This window comes from Anomaloglossus baeobatrachus, chromosome 8 (assembly GCF_048569485.1).
Source record: "Anomaloglossus baeobatrachus isolate aAnoBae1 chromosome 8, aAnoBae1.hap1, whole genome shotgun sequence".
In the NCBI taxonomy this organism is placed as follows: Eukaryota; Metazoa; Chordata; class Amphibia; order Anura; family Aromobatidae; genus Anomaloglossus; species Anomaloglossus baeobatrachus.
In genome coordinates this window covers 61,167,820-61,188,254 of record NC_134360.1, presented here as the reverse complement: position 1 = coordinate 61,188,254, position 20,435 = coordinate 61,167,820, and the positions used below count along the sequence as shown (strand labels likewise).

The 20,435-nt window shown below is 46.1% G+C and overlaps 1 protein-coding gene across 7 annotated transcripts in view; it reads left to right on the top strand.

Annotated features, from left to right (window-relative positions):
- ATP2B2 (ATPase plasma membrane Ca2+ transporting 2) overlaps positions 1 to 8,243 on the top strand; it is a 287,611-nt gene extending 279,368 nt beyond the window's left edge. For 3 of the 7 annotated variants that reach the window (XM_075321717.1, XM_075321716.1, XM_075321719.1), the window contains one exon: positions 3,277 to 8,243. In XM_075321717.1, coding sequence (XP_075177832.1) covers positions 3,277 to 3,588 — 312 coding nt within the window. In that variant the 3' untranslated portion in view covers positions 3,589 to 8,243. The remainder of the gene's footprint in view (positions 1 to 3,276) is intronic. The other 4 variants (XM_075321718.1, XM_075321721.1, XR_012725099.1 and 1 more) reach the window with 3 other exon arrangements.
- The last annotated feature ends 12,192 nt before the right edge of the window (positions 8,244 to 20,435 follow it).

Below are 20,435 nucleotides of genomic sequence, written 5' to 3'. Positions count from 1 at the left end.
GTGTGTGTTTCTGTGTTTTTTGAATAAAGTGTGGCAAAGACAAAGCCAAAATTATCACCAGATGTCAGGAAGCTTATTATTCTGAGAGTGAAGTCAAGCAAAAGCCAAAAAGAGGCAGCGATGAAATTCAACCGATCTCAGAGTCAAGTGTCACGTATAATAAAGAAAGAAAAAGAAGGTTATGGAACAACTGACAAACCTAGAAGTGAACGACCACGGAAATCTTCCTCCACAGTTGATCGAAAAAGTCTGTATCTGATGTCCATAAAAGTGCTGTACAGATTTCGCACAAAATGAACGAAGAATATGAGGGTCAAAGTGAGTCGCCAAACTGTGGTGTGATGGCTAAGAGCTTGAACACACAAATTCCAGTCAAGAAGCCTTTCATCTCTGCAAACTGGGAGGTCTGGCTTGAGTTTGCCGAAGAACACAGTCAATGGAAAGAGACAGATTGGTCTAAGGTGTTGTGGTCGGATGAATTCAAGTTCGATGAATTTGGAAAACGTAATGTTGTATGGTATCAAACACCTACAGTGAAGCATGGTGGTGGCAATGTCATGGTTTGGGAGTGCCTTTCTGCATCTGCCATTAGCCATCTGCATAGAATTGATAGAAATATGAATTCTACCATGTACAAGAATATAATGGAGAATGTAATGCTGCCACATGGTAAAACCAAAGTAGGCAGTGGCTCGAAATTCTAGCAATACAATGATCCTAAGCACACATCAAATTTAGTCAAAAATTGGTTAGCAAAGAAAAATGTCTGCCTGTTGCAATGGCCAAACACCTGATTTATACCCTATAGAGCACCTTCAGGATGAGTTAGGGCGACGAGTTGGGGCCCGTACCCAGAGCAATTAAGAGGAAATGTTTGCATATTTGCAAATGGAAAGGAGCAAAATCCCTCAAGATGTCTTGAATACCCCAGTGGCTTCAATGCCTCGTCGGTTTGGTGCAGTAATTAAAGGAAGAGGTTATGCTACAAAATACTAAGTTATGGCAATGTAAACCATGAATTACTCTCTATGTTGTGATCAATTAATAATGTATGCAAAACCTTTGCAGTCAGTTTTCTTTAATTAAATGACCATACCTATATTCAAAAACATTTTAGTTAAAATTAAGGTTTTACATGATGAGAACTTCATCCACTTCCTAAAATCACCAGGAAAATGGCATCACAACAACCAGACAGAAGTAATCACACTTTTTAGAAACAAAATGAAAAACGTTTGAACTATACTACATTTCTAACTGGAGGTATGGACTAATTATTATTACACCAACTACATATTGGGATAGGATCTTGGAAAATGGGAATACCCCTTTAAGTTTGTGATCAGATCTTTTCCATCTAGGCTATGTTGGGAAAGTCTATACAGCAGGAAAAGAAAGAAGGAATGCAGATTTTTAGAAAATGCTACAGCAAGGTGTGTATTGGCCTGTACCATGATCATTACTGAACATGCTGGATGCAGTCTACATCTATCTAGCAGTAATATCAGAATGAGCTATAAAGCAGTATATGTGCCTACATAATTTCCAGAACAGAGAGGATCTAATACATTCATTCTCTAGGATAATCAGTCAATGTAGGAATCCACAGTTGCTATAGGGAATCTTGGGCCTATACTCAAGCGTTTACCTTTTGTGCATGAGAAAAGCAGAAAACGCTTCTAGACGTTCTTCAGGGCTTTGAGTGTAGTGTGCTAGAGTCTATGTGTGCCAGTGTCTTATGTCTTGTGGTGCCAGTGACCCTCTATACATTGTGGCATGTGTTTGTCCACTTGTGGCCGCTATATGTTTACCATCTGCTTTGACGTGTCTTTGCTGGCGTGTCTGCTGAGGTTACCTGAAAGAGGTCATTAGTCCTAACTGAGCTGTGGATGAATCACTCTGGATCAAAGACAAGAAAATGTCTACTGAGTAGAGATGAGCGGACTCGAGGAAGTTCGGTTCAGCAGGTTCAGCCTAGAGATGTGTTGGTTGCGATCGATCTGACACAAAGAGCCGGCACACCAGTGAGAGCCACTAAATTCTCTTAATGGCTGTCTTTGGGCGTAAAAGTCTGGTGTTCAGTGGACAAAACCCCACCCACCTGAATGAAAGCCCACCCACTCAACAATTTAATTGGCCCGTTGTGAGTGGGCGGGGTTTAGCAGCGGGTGGTCAGGGTTTTCGGCAGCTTTAATATAAGTGTTCACCTGGTGTGAACACATATTTAATAGGGATCCATTTAGGATCCGAAAAAAATGGCTCTTTTTGGCGAACGGATTGATGTGAGTCGGATCAACAAAAAGAGCCGGACTGCCCAACACTTGTTCAGCCGGATTTTAGATAAAGTTCGGACTTGACCTGAACCCAAATGGAGGTCACTAATTGGGCAGTCCACATACAGTCAGCCAAAAACAGATCAGTTCCGGGTGCTGTTGCGTGGAATTTTTCCTTTTTCTTTTTTTGGTGCACACTACATCTAATCACGCTGTTGTTACCCCCAGTGCGAGCCAAACCAACACTGCAAGTGGTTCGCACTGGGCTGAGCACCGAGTGTACTCGAGCGCAGCGATGCTTGCGCGAGTGGTCATCATACGTAAAGCTCACGAACGCTGTTCTTTTTTTAATGTCTGAGTTTAGTATGAACACCGAACCTCGGGTTCACTCATCTCTACTACTAGGCCATACTAGACCGAAAAAAAGTCCTGTGGCTCATGACATCTTTTTCTGGTGGACTGCCAGTCTTGTATTCCCAGTGGACAATATTATTTATACTTCAGAAACCTGAGTAGTCCCTGGGATCCTTGCTGGTTATGAATGATGGATGATGAAGGAGGTTGCTCAAAGCTTTTATGATCTCTGCAGGAAACCAATGGCAAACATGCAACCTTTCTTCCCATTTCTGTCTCGTACTCATCTAACCGTGCCAGTGTTGTGTCGAGCTTCTCCCGTCTGCCATGTTATATCATTTTTGTGAACCTTTATGTACTAATTGGGCCTCAATCGGGTCTGTGAATTTATTATCGCCTGACCCTTAATAAAGAGCTGGGGTCATCTGTTTATTAAGGGTTGCTGTAGAATCTGATGTTTTTTTTCCTCCATTTATCTGAGTAAAGCACAGAACACTGAGCTGCCTGCAGAAAGTCCAACTTTTCTTGTTCCGCTCCCAACCAGAACATGCTTTTCTTTAGTGAACAAACCAGTCATGCTCTTTCTTGTAACTGTGAATATATTTGTCCATGTGTTTTTTCACCTTCTTCTTTGACTCCTTGCACACAGATCCGCGTCGTGAAGGCATTCCGTAGCTCTCTCTATGAAGGTTTAGAAAAACCGGACTCTCGATCTTCCATTCACAATTTCATGACCCATCCAGAATTTAAGATAGAAGATTCTCAGCCGCATATCCCTCTAATCGATGACACAGAACTGGAGGAAGACCCTGCCCTAAAGCAAAACTCCAGCCAGCCTCCCTCACCCAACAAAAACAACAATGCAATTGACAGTGGGATCAACCTGACCACAGAGACAAGCAAATCTGCTACCTCTTCCAGTCCCGGGAGTCCGATACATAGCTTGGAAACCTCCCTTTAGCTGGACAGGGCAGTGTGACAGCAAAATAACAAAATAGATAAATCCATAAAAGCAATCAATACTCGAGTCTGTCTGAAAGAAGAGGTGACACAGCTCCGTGTCCGGGCAGCGCTAGAAAAGAAAACGTGGCAGATTTCCGCGAAAGCCGCATGTTGCTCCCTCCTGAGAACAACTCTAACCAGCCATGTTCCTGCATGAATGTACACCTAAAACCCCTGCTCTTGTTTTTTTTACATACGTTTCTGGATATTTCCATGGAAGGGGCAGACTTGACAAACAAGCATGTCACTGCTGTACAGTATTGATCTCGTACAGACACAGGAGCCACCAACTAGGTAAGACCTCAAGCTTGGGATCCGTTATATTGGATTACTGTTTATGTTCCTTTTCGAAGTTCGAAAACCTCAACTTGCACAGTGGCTTTACACCCAAAAACGAAGGAAGAACATATATGAAAGATTTCTACAGGCGGCACATGTGCGTATATGTGTATATACACTTATGGAAACCCCTTCACATTAGTCTAAGGAGAAATGTGAACATTCGCCTATCTTGACAGGTGCTGGAGCTGCACAACAACAACCCACCCGGAATTCATTGTTACTCTTACAAAAAATCTTTGTACAATCCCTTTATGCATGTGAGAAGGGAAATATGTTGTTCCCTAAAACATATAAGGTTAAAAAAAGAAAAAAAAAAAACAACAAAAAATTATAATATACTTATTGCAAGCAGTGTGCACGAAAAGGTATGTTTCTTTGTATCTACCACTTGTAGTGGATGACATGCACAACGCATCGTTCATGTGGAGATCCACACAACGCACACTTTCCTTGGACAGATTACATTTCTAAAACTTGAAGTGCAATGTGGCAAGAAGGTGGCAAGGAATAGTTCTTCATGAGACCAGTCAAAATCCAAGTCTAAATGGATTTTCTGCCATTCTTGCAGGATGGTTGCTGCAGAAAAAACAAACAAACCTATGTTGTAAAATTACAGGTTGTGTGTAGCGTTCTGTTCCCCATTTTGGGGTTATAATAGCAATAATTCTCCTTGTGTTCGGCCTGAGTGCTTCTCTGCAACCACATGCTCTTTGTTTTCTCATTTGCCGGCCTGCTTTATCTTAATTTTCACATTTGGTTTTGCTATTTTACATCATGAAAGATGAATGTAATCTGTTTACAAGCTCGGTCGGGTTGTTGACCGCTAAGAAGGTTTGATAGAAAATATTGGTCACAGAGTACAGTGCGTTATCAAGCTAGAAAGCTGCTGCAATAAATGCTGCTTGTGTTTAGCAATTCTAATTTTGCATATCCAGTGCATATAGAAAAGTTTATGTGCAATAATTATCCACGTACTTGGCATGCCTTAACCGTCATCGTTATTCTTGACCTCCCTGTATGTCAGGTAGTGGTCACTGAGTGTCAGGCACCCCCATCCCCATTTATTGGTGCCACTGTTAGACTATTTAGTCACAATCAGCAGTGTTACAACGCAAGAAATGACATTACGGGTACATATAAAGCAGAACAGTTTAAGGGTACAGGTCACTTCGATCAACAACTGTACCTTTTAGTAATAAATTAACCCTGGGCGATGTCACCTTCTATATAGCTAGCCTCACTGATACTGGAAGGATGTCACTGGCTGAAGGGCTAGCCTCGCCGATCCACATGAAGATGTCACCGGCTGAAGAGCTAACCTGGCTACTTCACATGAAGATGTCATTGGCTGAAGGGCTAGCCTCGCTGAATCACATGAAGATGTCACTGGCTGAAAGCCTAGCCTTGCTGATTCACATGAAGATGTCACTGGCTGAATGGCTAGGCTCGCTAATTCACATGAAGATGTCATTGGCTGAAGGGCTAGCCTCGCTGAATCACATGAAGATGTCACCGGCTGAAAGCCTAGCCTTGCTGATTCACATGAAGATGTCACTGGCTGAAGGGCTAGCCTCGTGGATTCACATGAAGATGTCACCGGCTAAAGGGCTAGCCTTGCTGATCCACATGGAGATTTCACTGGCTGAAGGGCTAGCCTCGCTGAATCACATGAAAATGTCACCAGCTGAAGGGCTAGCCTCGCTGAATCACATGAAGATGTCACCGGCTGAAGGGCTAGCCTCGTTGATTCACATGAAGATGTCACTGGTTGCAGACCTATCCTTGCTGATCCACATGGAGATTTCACCGGCTGAAGGGCTTGCCTCGCTGATTCACATGAAGATGTCACCGGCTGAAAGCCTAGCCGATTCAGATGAGGAAGTCAGTGCCTGCAAGCCTAGCCTTGCTGATCCACATGGAGATGTCACCGGCTGAAGGGCTAGCTTTGTTGATTCACATGAAGATGTCACCGGCTGCAGGGCTAGCCTCGCTGATTCACATGAAGATGTCTTTGGCTGAAGGGATAGCCTTGCTAATCTACATGAAGATATCACCGCCAATATTGCTGAACTGACTGATGCAGATTCCAGTGTACAATACTTTAAGACAGCAATCTTCACGAATTATCAGTACTAAGCACGCTTTTCAACACCTGCAACTGATATACATTAGAATTTGTCCTTAATGCTAGGGTCATTCTAGGGTGAAACCGCAGGGAATTAATCCAAAACGATTTCTGCAGTCTGGGTCCTATGGAGTAGTGAGGCATGTCACTTAACCAGTGTGGAGCATCAGACGTCAATGATCCTTTATGGGGCAGCATACACCACTGGTTCTCTGCATGGAGCATTGGATGTTAACGATCCTGTATGGTGCAGTGTACGCAACAACTGACCCTGTGCGAGGGCAGTGGATACCACTGAACCTGTCCGAGGAGCAATGGACACCACTGACCCTGTACGAGGGGCAGCGGACACTGCTGACCCTGTGCGAGGGACTGCGGATACCACTGACCCTGTACGAGGGGCAGTGGATACCCCTGACCCTGTGCAAGGAACAGCGGACACTACTGACCCTGTGTTAGGTACAGCAGACACCACTGACCCTGTACGAGGGGCAGCGGACACCGCTGACCCAGTGTGAGGGACAGCGGACACCACTGACCCTGTGTGAGGTGTAGTGGACACCACTGACCCTGTACGAGGAGCAGTGAACACCAATGAACCAGTACGAGGAGCAGTGGACACCACTGACCCTGTACGGGGGGCAGTGTACACCGCTGAACCTGTACAAGGGGCAGCGGACAACAGTGACCCTGTGCAAGGGGCTGTGGACGCTATTGATCCTGTGTTCTGGGCAGTGCATGCCATTGACTTAGTGCATGGAGTTGTCCACTATAAAGTAGTAGACATGCAAAGTATTGAATGCAAGATGTGCTGGTGCAGCACTGGCTGCACCTGTATAATCTACTAGAACGAGGGCTCCGGAAACATAAAACATCCACCTTAAATCATCATGGATATGTATGTGAGCTGTAAGGTTCGTGTAGATTATTGCACCTCTCCTGGCTTTTTTGGTCACACATTTTGGCCATCTTAGAATATTCTTCAGAATCGTTTTTTCTTTTTGATACAGAAACTATATATAAAAGAATAAGAAGAGTCCAGAACAAAATGTAAGATATGAATCTCCACATTGTGAAGCATCTAGTGAAAGCTGCCACTAAAAAGCATGTATCAAAGCAATAAGTGTTTCTGGCTGCTCCCCCATCAGCGCCATCCGATCTCTGGTGGCTACAAGCCATGGTCTAATATAGATTTGGAGTGATTTATCCAGCTGAGCATCATGCTATGTGTCAGGGATGTATATGACTTCCTATCATCATCTATTATATATTCCTGATGAAGACCCCTGCTGTGTATGGCTTCAAGAATACAGGTGCCAGGCAATGGTGCGCAGGTTTCATGTGCCTACAAGAACGGTGCACTACAGAACGCTTCCCCTGCGGCCGCTTCCTCCGTCTGTTCCTACTTAAAAAAAAACAACAAAAAAGAAAAACACATTAAGAAATCTTTGCACGATTTATCACAGTGTAGGAATCCCACTCGGTGAATCGGATCGGGTTCAGGAAATGGATCTGTGTGTATTTTTTAAAGGCTCATTATTAACACAATGTGGTTTCTATGTTCTGTCCTTATCAGCATGGAAGATGTGAAGAAAAAAATAATAATAAAAAAAAGCAAAAAAATAAAAGCTATATAAAGATCTATACATATATATATATAAATATATATACAGATATTTAATGGTGCGATCCATTCTGTAAATGATTTCCTCAGTCTGTGCCGTAGCGTTCGCTCTGCTGAGTCCGGAGGGAGGAAATCCTCGGGTCGCCCATTTTTACATACTTTTTTAATTCTAGATGATACTAATTGTAAATAAACCATGACGTCTATGTTCATTTAATACTATGCAAAGGTTATGCTCTGTATTGCTGAACCTCCTCCTGCAGTGTGATACTGGAATGTTTGTGGTTTTAAAAAGAACAAAAAAAAAAAACATAAACAAAAAAAAAGGAAAAAAAGTGAAATAAACTGCTGTCAATTATTTTATAATCTACAACCAGCAATGCTGAGGGTTTACTCTTGCTGCTGTGATTGTCTTTTTGGATGATTCCTGGCAGGAGCACAAGTGGAAACAAAAGTATCCAAAAATATAATAATAATAATAATAATAAAAAAAAAAATAATAAATTCACAAAGCAGCATGAAACTGGAGTGGCCATGATTATTTATTGTGTGAGAGGTGCATAAGTTGGCTCTGGCCACTATCAGGGCTGTGGAGTCGGAGTCGTGAAGTTAGGTCTATTTTGGTGGAGTCGGTATAAAATGGACCGACTCCGACTCCTAAAATATATAATAAATTGGGTACAGCCGTTCAATGAAGAATGTGATGAATATTGTTTCATAAGAATTTGGGAAAGTTGTGAAATGTCCTATAAATGTCTGTTCTGCTCCTGATCAAAGAATCTCGGCTTTTAGTTGAGATGAATCTGTGCTGCACTTCAGCTCCATGATATATATATAAGTAGTGATGTTACCATTGTACTACAGTAAATTTATCACAAACATGAGTCATGTACAGTTGAAACCAGAATTTTCCATACACTATCTATAAAGACACATCTGCAGGTTTTTCTCACTACCTGACATGAAATCAGAATAAATCTTTCCTGTTTTAGGTCAATTAGGAACCAAAATTATTTATATTTACCTAATTCCAGAATAATGAAAGAATGTTTTGAGGCATTTTTATTACTTTCTGCAAAGTCAAACGTTTACATACACTAAAGGCTACTTTACACACTGCGATATCGGTCCCGATATCGCTAGTGTGGGCACCCGCCCCCATCTGTTGCTCGACACGGGCAAATCGCTGCCCGTGCCGCACAACATCGCCAGACCCGTCACACATACTTACCTGTCTGGCGACGTCGCTGTGACCGGCGAACCGCCTCCTTTCTAAGGGGGCGGCCCGTGCGGCGTCACAGCGACGTCACTGAAGCATCACTGAACCGCCGCCCAATAGTAGCGGAGGGGCGGAGATGATCGGGACGTAACATCCCGCCCACCTCCTTCCTTCTGCATAGCAGCCGGGAGGCAGGTAAGGGGAGCTTCCTCGTTCCTGCGGCGTCACACGGAGCAATGTGTGCTGCCGCAGGAACGAGGAACAACTTCGTTACTGCTGCAGTAACGATTTTTAAGAATGGACCCCCATGTCGCCGATTAGCGATTTTGCACGTTTTTGCAACGATGCAAAATCGCTTATCGGTGTCACACGCAACGGCATCACTAATGCGGCCGGATGTGCGTCACAAATTCCGTGACCCCAACGATTCCGCATTAGCGATGTCGCAGCGTGTAAAGCCCCCTTAAGTGTACTATGCCTTTAAACAATATGGGACAGCCCATATGATGATGATATGTTTTTGGAAGCTTTATTGGCAACATCTGAGTTAATTAGAGACACACCTGTGGATGTATTTGAATACACACCTGAAACACACTGCTTCTTTATGTAGCATCAGAGGAAAATCAAGAGAAATCAGCCAAGATCTCAGGAAGAGAATTGTGGACTTGCACAAGTCTGGTTTATCCTTGGGTGCAGTTTCAAGATACCTGAAGCTGCCTCCTTCATCTGTTCAAACAATTAAACACAAATACAAACAAGTTGGGAATGTCCAGCCATCATACCGCTCAGGAAGGAGATGGGTTCTGTGTACCAGAGATGAACATGCTTTGGTCAGACATGTGCATATCAACCCAAGAACAAAAGCAAAAGATCTTGTGAAGATGCTGCTGGAAGATGGTAAGATTGTGTCATTTTACACAGTGAAACGAGTACTGTATCAACATGGGCTGAAAGACCTCTCTGCCAGAAAGAAGTCATTACTACAAAAGAAACATAAAAAAGCCAGATTAATGTTTTCAAATGCACACAGGAACACAGACCTTAAAGGGAACCTGTCATCAGAAATTTGGCTTTCAACCTAAATGTTTCCCCCTCTGCAGCTCCTGTGCTGCATTCTAGTAAGGTTTCTGTACTTTTTGTGCCCCCTTTTAAACCAAAATAAATACTTTAGAAAGTTATACCTTTTGGTATGAAAATCTTGTAAATTCTCCATGGGGGCGGGCCGTCTGGTGTCCGTTTCTGTCCCTTATGCCATCCCCCAACGCTTGAAATCATCCCTCAGGACGCCGCCCACTGCGCCCGAGGTCCCGTGCACGCCAGGACACCTGGTGACGTGGTCGCAGGCACGAGAGTATGGGCGGCGCTGTGATTGCATCGCAAGTGCCCGCCCATACTCTCGTGCCCGCCCTTTCCCCTCTGCCTCCAGCGTTCTGCGCCGGCCAAATGACCAGACGTCACCTCCTTCCCATCGTACCCTGCAGCAGGAAATAGATGGGAGGAGTGGAGCAGGCCACCACAAGAGAAGCGGAGAGGATCTGAACGACATACAGAGGGGAGAGCACGGCCACGAGTGTATGGGCGGGCACTTGCGATGCAATCACAGCGCCGCCCATACTCTCCTGCCTGCGACCACGTCACCAGGTGTCCTGGCGTGCACGGGACCTCGGGCGCTGTGGGCGGCGTCCTGAGGGATGATTTGGAGCGTGGGGGGACGGCGTAAAGGACAGAAACGGACACCAGATGGCCCGCCCCCATGGAGAATTTACAAGATTTTCATACCAAAAGGTATAACTTTATAAAGTATTTATTTTGGTTTAAAAGGGGGCACAAAAAGTACAGAAACCTTACTAGAATGCAGCACAGGAGCTGCAGAGGGGGAAACATTTAGGTTGAAAGTCAAATTTCTGATGACAGGTTCCCTTTAAATTTAGAGACATGTTTTGTGGTCAGACAAAACTAAAATTCAACTGTTTAGCCATAATGACCATTGTTACGTTTGGAGGAAAAAGGGAGAAGCTTTGAAGCCTAAGAACACCATCCCAACTGTGAAACACGGGGGTGGCAGCATCATAATGTGGAGTTGTTTTGCTGCAGGAGGGACTGGTGCACTTTACAAAATAGATGGCATCATGAGGAAAGAAGATTATGTGGCAATACTGAAGCAACATCTCAAAACATCAGCCAGGAACTTAAAGCTTGGGTGGAAATGGGTCTTCCAAATGGACAATGACCAGAGGCATGCTGCCAAACTGGTTACAAAGTGGCGTAAGGATAACAAAGTCAATGTTTTGGAGTGGCCATCACAAAGCCCTGATCTCAATCCTATTGAAAATTTCCAAGCAAAGCTGAAAAGGCCGGTGCGAGCAAGATGAGCTCCAAACATGGCTCAGTTACACCACTTCTGTCAGAAGGAATGGGCACAAATTACTACCAATTTTTATGAGAGGCTTCTAAGAGATCCAAAACGTTTCCCCCATGTCATACTGTTTAAGGGCAATGGGAACAAATACTAATGAGATGGAGGGAAACTTCACTTTGCAGAAAGTAATAAAAATGCCTTAAAACATTCTCTCTCTCATTATTCTGGCATTTGGGAAATAGAAATAATTTTGGTTCCTAATTGACCTAAAATGGGAAAGGTTTATTCTGATTTCGTGTCAGATAGTGAGAAAAATCTGTAGCTGTGTCTTTATAGAGAGCAGAGGGAAAAACCTGCAGATGTGTCTTTATAGAGAGCGGAGGGAAAACCCGCAGATGTGTCTTTATAGAGAGCGGAGGGAAAACCCGCAGATGTGTCTATATAGAGAGTGGAGGGAGACTTCAGTGTTCAACTGTATGAGAGAGTCGGAGTCGTGGAGTCGGAATCCGGAAAATTGAGAAATTGGAGGTTTGGCTTACCGACTCCACAGCCCGGCCACTGTGCTGGCAAAACGGGGGACTATAAAGACTGTCCGGCAGCTCTATCACCTGCAGGAGCACCCCTCAGACCATCGGTCCTGCTAAAGCTGAGTCACAATTGTCTGATGGTGAGGGGCTTACTACACAATCCGGTGGTATTGAAATCATACATTTAAAGAGGTTGTCCATTACTTTTAGATAGTGCATCAATGTCTGATCAGCCGGGGTCTGACACCTGGCACCCCCGCCGCTCGGTCCCAGCGGTGTCAGCAGGCAGCCAGAAATGCTCAGTTCCGAAATTGCTCCATCTTCCATGGCCGGGTACTGCATATCCGCCTCCCATTCAAATCAATTGGAGGCAGATAGACAGTACCTGGCAGCAGCCTCCATCAGAAGACTGAACGGCTCCAAAACTGAGCATTTCCGGCATCCTGCTGCCACCGCCGGCATCAGTAACAGATGAACAGTGGGGGAGCCTTGTGTTGGAGCCCGACCAATGAGACATTGATGACCTATCGTAAGGGTAGGCCATCAAAGTAAAAATGGAGAACCTCTACAAGTGAAGAGGATAACCTCACAATGCAGCACAGGCTCGAGTTACGCTGCAATTTTGCACCACTGCATAATGAGGCACAGAGTCACTGCACACAGATTAGTAGCACTGCACAGTGAGGCACAGAGTCACTGCACATAATTTTACATCACTGCACACTGAGGCACAGTGTCTCTGCACACAATACAGCCTGTCATTCATAGACCGGAGGCAACCGAGGGGCCGGGAATCACAGACCGGGAGGAGAAGACGTATGGTTCGGCCCCCGTGCACCAAAATCAAATTACCAGAAAACTTGAAATGGTGATTAAAGAAGAAACAAAAAGCGGATTTCTTCACCAAAGGTATCAATGTAATCAGTATTACAGCAATGCCATTTCAGCCATGTCTTTACATTAAAAAACTGTAGTGACAGGTTCTCTTTAAAGCTCCCCTCCAGTTTTATTTTATTAGCGCTGGAGTGGTGCTGCTGATGTACGTTCCCTGATTATACTAGTATACTCACCCTCCGGTATCATCTTCTATCTTCTTTTATTGCCGTCGCTCCGATCCCTTGACACCATTTTGTGACCACAACTTCTGATTGGCCGGAAGTCAGAAGTTACGTCACAAGCTCCCAATTCATCTCTGTGAGTGCCAGAACGAGGCTCTCATAGACTTGTATTGAATTGCAACCTCCATGAAACACTGGAGCTGTCTGCAGGTGACAAATCACTGGAGACCGACTGGAGCAGTGAAGATAGAAGCTGAAGATGGCAGAGGTGAGTATAAGACGGGGCAGCTGAGATTAGAAGCATCACTCTAGTGCTGCAATAAAAAAAACGCTGGATGGTGCATTAGGGTAAGAACACGCATCCAGCTTTTCTGCAGTTTGTCGGATCCGGCGCGCTCCCGTACAGTCTATACAGTACAGTGGCTGCGTGACAAGCTCCGGTCACGTGCTGTCATGTGACTGGAGCATGTGACCAGGAAGTTGCAGCAAAGCCACTGTACTGTATAGACTGTACAGGAGTGCGCCGGATCCTTACCCTAAAACTTACAAACTGGTGCCAAATACTTTGATTGCTAATATGGAGAGATAAAATTAAAAATTTATTCACTCTGCAGTCGCTATTACACTGTGTCCAATTCAACATGAAACATCTGGTGAAAGATCCTGTTTATCTCTAACCAATTTTGTAATTTACTTCATTATAAAAGTCTTTACAACGTCCGGCTGTAACGTCTCCTAAATGTTGTGCTCTTGTCATTTATTTGTGAACCTCCCTTGTGGCGGAGTCTGTGCACTGAAAGCTGCAGATACCATTATTCAGGTTAGTCAATAAAGTGATCCCTCCCATGATGTAATAAAGGGATCCCTCCTATGATATACTAAATAGATCACTCCTAGAATATAATAAAGGGATCACTCCTATGATGTAATAAAGGGATCACTCCTAGAATATAGTAAAGGGATCACGCTCAAAATATAATATACCGTAGGGATCACTCCGAGAATATAATATAGGGATCAATCCAAGAATATAATAAAGGGATCACTCCCAAAATATAATAAAGGGATCACTCCTATTATGTAGTAAAAGGATCATTCCTAGAATATAATAATGAGATCACTCCTAGAATATAATAAAGGGATCACTCCCATTATGTAATAAATCAATTATTTGTGATCCTCCCTGATGACGGAGTCTCTGTGCTCTGAAAGCTGCAGATTATTATTCTGGTTAGGCAATAAAGTGATTCCTCCCATAATGTAATAAAGGGATCACTCCTAGACTCCTAGAATATAATAAAGGGATCACTCCTAAAATATAATAAAATGATCACTCCTCTGATGTAATAAAGGGATCACTCCTAAAATATAATAAAGGGATCACTCTTTTGATGTTATATAGGGATCACTCTTAGAATATAACAAAGGGATTACTCATAGAAAATAATAAACAGTTCACTCCTAGAATATAATAAAAGGATCACTCCTAGAATATAATAAAAGGATCACTCCTAGAATATAATAAAAGGATCACTCCCAAAATATAATAAAAGGATCACTCCCAGAATATCATAAAGGGATCACTCCCAGAATATAATAAAGGGATCACTCCCAGAATATAATAAATGTATCACTCCCAGAATATAATAAAGGGATCACTGCCAAAATATAATAAAGGGATCACTCCCAGAATATAATAAAAGGATCACTCCCAGAATATAATAAAAGGATCACTCCTAGAATATAATAAAGGGATCACTCGTAGAATATAATAATGGGATCACTCCTAGAATATAATAAAGGGATCACTCTCAGAATATAATAAAGGGATCACTCCCAGAATATAATAAAGGGATCACTCCCAGAATATAATAAAGGGATCACTCCCAGAATATAATAAAGGGATCACTCCCAGAATATAATAAAGGGATCACTCCCAGAATATAATAAAGGGATCACTCCCGGAATATAATAAAAGGATCACTCCTAGAGTATAATAAAGGGATCCCTCCTAGAATACTTTTCTTTTTTCAAGGCATAAACATATTAACTTGGAACATAAAGCCGCCCAAGTACAGTATACTGTACAGAACTACCAAACTCTTAGAATGAACACAGCGCCATCTGCTGTCTGCTCAACACAGTCCCTCCAGTATAATAATATTTATTCACTTATACTGTACAGCGCCATTAATTCCATAGCGCTTTACATACGTTGGCATCACTGTCCCCATCGGGCTCACAATCTAAATTCCCTATCAGTATTTCTTTGGAGAGTGGGAGGAAACCCCTGCAAACACAGGGAGATGACACAAACTCATTGCAGATGTTGTCCTTGGTGGGATAACCCTACAGTGGTGTCATGCATATAGAGGCCCTGATGACAGTTTTGCACAAGCATTATCATCCATGCCCAAAGGTTGGCCCCTGACTGGCCAGACATCGGCAGCATATTCCAGAGACGTATTATGGGTAATGTTGGGAGACCTCATTTACACTGAATTAGGCCCAATGTGCTCATCACATTGGGGTTGAGCGTTTCCTGTCATTACACTAGCTTATATTCAAGCATGCAGTGCAGAAAAGGAGATTTTGAACGCTGACATCGGGACCCCGCTCCTGTAAGGTCCACTCCCCACTTATGTGACGGGGGCAGGTAAGGCTCCTCGGCCTCTCCCTTCTCGGGACCATCTGGCCTTACACAGACGACATGGAGGCGGGCTTCTAACGCTGATAACACAAATGCGGATCAAGTGTCATCAGTGTTTTTTGCCCAAGTTTCAGCAGTGTTTGCTCAGTTTTTATCATCAGTTTAATCAACAATTTTCTCATAGGAAAAAATAAAAAAACTACAACCATGGACGCCTCCGTCTGCTGCGTGTGATGTGTGATGTTTACTGACAGACCTGTATGGGTGATTTTAATGCCGTGATGCCAATAACAAACAGATGTCGCTGAGGGTTTTCTTTTGAGGACACAGCCCGCAAAAAAATCTGGACATGTGATCCCATAGACTATAATAGACACTATATGTTCAAATCGTGTCTATAGCACGTGAAAAACGGACGTCTGAATGAGGCCTTACACAGTGGAAACCCAAACCAGACAGTAATAAAAACACCAGATATTTTTTTTTGTTCAAAGTGTTTTATGCAGTTGATAGATTAGAAGATCCAAAATGCACCAAATTTATGTCTACACCACATATTAGTTGGATGTGTGGCGCCCTGGACTAGCCAGGTCGTCACAGGTACTGCAGCAACACACCCCGAGATAGGCACACCAGTCACACACAAATCCTTGTTGCCTCCCTCCAGGGGCTGATGTCCACACCAGGTGGGGTGGAGCCAGGCGGTTGGCCCCACCCACCGAGGAGTTCACAGTCCTGGTGGCGGGAAAGGAAGTCAGTTAGAGATGAGTGAGGGAGAGTGAAGGAGAAGGAAGTGGTAGTAGAGGAGCAGACTGACCGTGTCCGGGTACGTGGCCCGGCACCGAGAGCAAGGTTGGCAGACGGTGGTGGCCGTCTGCAGGAGAGGCCGATCGACGCGGAACCGTAGGACCGGGGACGGGCGGTGGCCCACCGGTACCGAACCGGGGAGCGAAGAGAAGCCAGCACAAAACCGGCAGGGCCTACGGACCCCGACCAGGCTTGGAGTCGCCGTTAAACCGGTCAAATCCGTTAGCAACCGGAACCTCCGAGGTTTCCTAGCAACAAAGACCCGACTGAAGGCAACTGTCCAAACCGAGAAAGGGAAATACAGCTACCACCACAGTTAGAATTCCCAGGGCCAGAGCCTGCGGGCAAAAGGGGCTCCTCCGGCCCATATCCAAGCTGGGGAGCGGGTTACCGGTGGGAAGCCATTGGGACCGAAGATACACAACAGGTGCAGGGAAAGGCAGCCACCACCAACCTACTGCGGGACCCGTCCATCCAGCCGTTTGGTTTACCGGAGACCCTGTATCCATTCTTGGCTGAGTGAGTACCACTGTGCCATCTGGCACCGCGCTGCCCCCACGACCCTGCACCTCGCCAACCCTGCCTCCCCGTCCCACCTCACCGGGCCCCGGGACCACCAAAACCCCCTACCCACGGAGGGGAGAGAAACATCTCGGCTGCTCCCTGTCATCGCTCCCGGGATCCCCGTCCAGAGCAGCGGTGGTGTCCCAACCTCACCACAAACCGTGGGTGGCGGCACGGACTAACTCCCCAAACCACCCCCTTTCACTCACGGGCGAGGAGCGCCGCTCGAGTCCCCGGATCCAGCCCACCGCTCGAGCCACCGAGCAGCAGCAACAGCAGCAGCGCCGGACCCGAGCGCAGCAGCCACGGCTACCTCCCCGCCCGCGATAGATGCTTTCTGGAAATATTTGTGAGGTTATCAGCCACTGGCAGCAGCATACAGGTGGGAGATCATCAGGCACGGGCAGCCGCATACAGGTGGGAGATCATCAGCTACAGGCAGCCGCATACAGGTGGGAGGTCATCATGCACAGACAGCCACATACAGGTGGGAGGTCATCAGCCACGGACAGCCACATACAGGTGGGAGTTCATCAGGCATGGGCAGCTGTATACAGGTGGGAGATCATCACGTACGGGAAGCTGTATACAGGTGGGAGTTCATCAGGCACGGGCAGCTGCATACAGGTGGGAGGTCATCAGGCACGGGCAGCTGCATACAGGTGGGAGGTCATCAGGCACGGGCAGCTGTATACAGGTGGGAGGTCATCAGGCACGGGCAGCTGTATACAGGTGGGAGATCATCAGGCACGGGCAGCTGCATACAGGTGGGAGGTCATCAGGCACGAGCAGCTGTATACAGGTGGGAGTTCATCAGGCACAGGCAGCCGCATACAGGTGGGAGATCATCAGCCACAGGCAGCTGCATACAGGTGGGAGGTCATCAGCTACGAGCAACCGCATACAGGCGAGAAGTCATCGGCCATGGCCAGCTGCAAACAGGGGTAAAGTTATCAGCCACATGCAGCCGCATACAACATTGTCTGTAGCCACGGACAGCTGCACAAAGGTGATAGGTCATAAGCCAAGGACAGCTACACATTTGCAAGAGGTCATCAGCCACCTGCAGCTGCACAAAGGTGACAGATCATAAGCCACGAGCAGGTGCATACAGGTAGAGGTCATCACACATGCAGCCGCACTGAGGTAAGAGGTCATCAGCCATCTAAAAACGCACACGGGCAGCCACACACAAGTGAGCTGTCATCAGCTATAGGCAGTCGCATGGAGGCGAGAGGTCATCAGCCACAGGCACAAAGGTGAGAGGTCGCTAGCCCAGTGACTATAATGACTGCCCACTAGAGAACAACTATTTTTAACCCTAATGTCTGGGTGAGGTAATGATTTTGCACTTTTCTTTTATCCGACCACTTTTTCCAACAACCATAACTTTAGATGTTTGCCATAGCTCACTTCTTGCTAGACAAGTTGTAGTTTTAAATTACATAATTCATTTTCCCATAAAAACTACTGAAAAGGAAAAAAATTCAAAATGCAGTGAAATTGGAAAATAACCCTCAGCAATTCGGCCGCTGTTGACTTTTTCCCTTTACAACTTTCAATTTGCAGTAACTTCACTCTGCGGTCAGTGCGGCTCTGAAGAGAACGTTTTTTTAGGGTATTCTGTTTCAATGACAAATTTTCAGGCGGCAGCTGTGTTGAGGATGTACTTTGCGGGGCGATAGCTGTCAGGGGGTGTACTTTATGGGGTGACAGCTGTCAGGGGGTGTACTTTATGGGATGACAGCTGTCAGGGGTGTACTTTATGGGGTGACAGCTGTCAGGGGTGTACTTTATGGGGTGACAGCTGTCAGGGGGTGTACTTTATGGGGTGACAGCTGTCAGGGGGTGTACTTTATGGGGTGACAGCTGTCAAGGGGTGTACTTTATGGGATGACAGCTGTCAGGGGGTGTACTTTATGGGGTGACAGCTGTCAGGGGGTGTACTTTATGGGGTGACAGCTGTCAGGGGGTGTACTTTATGGGGTGACAGCTGTCAGGGGTGTACTTTATGGGGTGACAGCTGTCAGGGGGTGTACTTTATGGGGAGACAGCTGTCAGGGGTGTACTTTATGGGGTGACAGCTGTCAGGGGGTGTACTTTATGGGGTGACAGCTGTCAGGGGTGTACTTTATGGGGTGACAGCTGTCAGGGGTGTAGTTTATGGGGTGACAGCTGTCAGGGGGTGTACTTTATGGGGTGACAGCTGTCAGGGGGTGTACTTTATGGGGTGACAGCTGTCAAGGGGTGTACTTTATGGGGTGACAGCTGTCAGGAGGTGTACTTTATGGGGTGACAGCTGTGTGGTGGGTGTAATTTATGGGGTGACAGCTGTCAGGGGGATGTACTTTATGGGGTGACAGCTGTCAGGAGGTGTACTTTATGCGGTGACAGCTGTGTGGTGGGTGTAATTTATGGGGTGACAGCTGTCAGGGGTTGTACTTTATGGGGTGACAGCTGTGTGGTGGGTGTAATTTATGGGGTGACAGCTGTCAGGAGGTGTACTTTATGGGGTGACAGCTGTCAGGGGGTGTACTTTATGCGGTGACAGCGGTGCGGTGGGTGTACTTTATGGGGTGACAGCGGTGCGGTGGGTGTACTTTATGGGGTGACAGCTGTCAGGGGGTGTACTTTATGGGGTGACAGCTGTCAGGGGGTGTACTTTATGGGGTGACAGCGGTGCGGTGGGTGTAATTTATGGGGTGACAGCGGTGCGGTGGGTGTACTTTATGGGGTGACAGCTGTCAGGGGGTGTACTTTATGGGGTGACAGCGGTGCGGTGGGTGTACTTTATGGGGTGACAGCTGTCAGGAGGTGTACTTTATGGGGTGACAGCTGTCAGGGGGTGTACTTTATGCGGTGACAGCGGTGCGGTGGGTGTAATTTATGGGGTGACAGCGGTGCGGTGGGTGTACTTTATGGGGTGACAGCTGTCAGGGGGTGTACTTTATGCGGTGACAGCGGTGCGGTGGGTGTAATTTATGGGGTGACAGCGGTGCGGTGGGTGTACTTTATGGGGTGACAGCTGTCAGGGGGTGTACTTTATGGGGTGACAGCGGTGCGGTGGGTGTACTTTATGGGGTGACAGCTGTCAGGAGGTGTACTTTATGGGGTGACAGCTGTCAGGGGGTGTACTTTATGCGGTGACAGCGGTGCGGTGGGTGTACTTTATGGGGTGACAGCTATCAGGGGGTGTACTTTATGGGGTGACAGCGGTGCGGTGGGTGTACTTTATGGGGTGACAGCTGTCAGGAGGTGTACTTTATGGGGTGACAGCTGTCAGGGGGTGTACTTTATGCGGTGACAGCGGTGCGGTGGGTGTAATTTATGGGGTGACAGCGGTGCGGTGGGTGTACTTTATGGGGTGACAGCTGTCAGGGGGTGTACTTTATGGGGTGACAGCGGTGCGGTGGGTGTACATTGCGGGGCATTTCTGACCCTCTGGCAGTGGATGGATATTCCCGGGCTGTATGCGGTCTGGCGGTCGCTATCACCCTGAGCACAGTCCACCCCGTGACACTGCACTAG